The 1,945-nt window shown below is 60.0% G+C and overlaps 1 protein-coding gene across 1 annotated transcript; it reads left to right on the top strand.

The window, feature by feature from the left end:
• The first annotated feature begins 900 nt into the window (after positions 1-900).
• On the top strand, positions 901-1,945 carry LOC113476014 (olfactory receptor 52R1-like). Its single transcript, XM_026841289.1, has 2 exons — positions 901-939; positions 995-1,945. The coding sequence occupies exon 2, from the start codon at positions 1,001-1,003 to the stop codon at positions 1,943-1,945; it is 945 nt and encodes a 314-aa protein (XP_026697090.1). The 5' UTR covers positions 901-939; positions 995-1,000.

Here is a 1,945-nt window from a genome sequence, read left to right as displayed (position 1 = left end):
AAAAAAAAAAAAAAAAAAGCTGAAAACCCAAACCCAAAACCCGGGAAATCTCCCCCAGAGCGCAGGCGAGCCCCAGCCGTTTGTAAGGCTCCAAGCTCAGCCCCCCAGAGCCCGGCTCCGGGGGTGACTGGTGGCCAGGCTGGGGTGGGTGGGGTGCGAGGCCTCGCTCGGATGCTGCGGGAGCATCCTCAGCCACCCCCGACCCTCGGGACCTGCTGCTGTCCCCTCCGTCCCTCTGCGGCCCGCAGCTTGCCGTCGGCCCCAGGAAGGTATCTGAAGGGTCTTCTCAGGTCAGAACTTTGTCCCGTCTGTGCTGCGGGGCTCTCCAGGGGATCCCTTTTCCCAGGTATGAGGGAAGAACCTCGGGCTGAGCGGGCCGCAGGGGGCTGGGGGCGAGAGCGGGCAGCGCTGCGCTTGTAGCAGTGGGGCTGCCGAATACTGTGCCGCTGGCTCCGGGCATTGCCCTGAAATCGGGTGGGGTTTGTCTGAGGGAACCACTTGTTGCCTCTGTTTACACTGGCCAGCAGCTCTGCGCTGTCAAAACCTTCTGCGGAGCCGCAGGGCGGGCGCTAACGCCTTTCTGTCCCCGCTGCCCACACCGCAAGTTTTGCTGCTTCCATCTGTCCCCCGGGCTGGCCACCTCTGGCCACCGGAGAGTATCGGGGTGCGCCTCGTGCGGTCCTTCTCGTCAGGGGGATTCCAGGCCGCGTGCTCCAGGCCGGCTCGGGAGGTGGGTCAGGGTGCTGTGGTGGGAACGTGGTGGGAACGGCCTTCAGTAGCGCTCTCCTGAGCCAGGAGGCAGATGGATGGCTCTGGGCGGAACTGGGGCTCATAGGCTGCACCTCATGCCAGTCTCTGTTTGCCAGAGACCAGGACAAGGGTGTTTGCTGCTTTTTTTACAGGACACAAGACCCTTCAGTGCAGGCAAGACACAAGAAGGGTTCCACAGAATCATTCAGGTTGGAAAAGACCCTTGGGATCACCGAGTCCAACCCGTTTCATGTCTCTGAACTCCAGTGCCTTCTCCCACCCTCCCTATTTCCTACTCGTTGGTATCCCCGGGCTGGAGAAGGAGCAGTTCTGGATTGCCTTCCCCTTCTGCATCATGTATGCCATTGCTGTGCTGGGGAACGTCACCCTTCTCCTCATCATAAAGACAGAGCCGAGCCTGCACGAGCCCATGTATCTCTTCCTGGCCATGTTGGCCTTCACTGACCTGGTCCTGTCCACATCCATGCTCCCCAAAATGCTTGGCATCTTCTGGCTGGGCTCCGGGGAGATCGGGTTTCTCTCCTGCCTCGCTCAGCTGTTCTTCATCCATACCTTCTCGTCGGTGGAGTCAGGCGTGCTCATGGCCATGGCCTTGGATCGCTACATGGCGATTTGCTGCCCGCTGCGGCACTCCAGCATCCTCTCTGTGCCGGCGGTGGTGGCCCTCGGGAGCCTGGTGCTGGTGCGCGGGGTCCTCCTGGTGAGTCCCTTCTGCTTCCTTCTCCACAGGTTGCCCTTCTGCCAGCATCACGTCATCTCCCACTCCTACTGTGAGCACATGGCCGTGGTGAAGCTGGCCTGTGGGGACACCAGAGTCAGCGTCATGTACGGCCTCTTCGCAGCTTTCATAGTGACAGGCTCTGACGTGATCCTGATCTCGGTGTCCTACACCATGATCCTGCGGGTAGTAATGAGGCTGTCGTCCAGAGAGGCACAACTTAAATCCTTCAGCACCTGTACGTCCCACATCTGTGTCATCCTTGCGTTTTATGTCCCTGCCCTCTTCACGTTCCTCACCCACCGGTTTGGGCAGAGCATCCCTCCCCACGTCCATATAATGGTGGCGAACCTCTACCTGCTGGTGCCCCCCATGTTAAACCCCATTGTTTATGGGGTGAGAAACAAGAAGCTCTGGGACAGGGTGGTCCTCCTCTTCCAGCAGAAGGGAACCTGA

Source organism: Athene cunicularia, assembly GCF_003259725.1.
Source record: "Athene cunicularia isolate RWA chromosome 1 unlocalized genomic scaffold, athCun1 chr1_part4, whole genome shotgun sequence".
Taxonomy (NCBI): domain Eukaryota; kingdom Metazoa; phylum Chordata; class Aves; order Strigiformes; family Strigidae; genus Athene; species Athene cunicularia.
The sequence above is the reverse complement of the archived record's forward strand: the minus strand, read 5'-3'. Positions and strand labels throughout refer to the sequence as shown.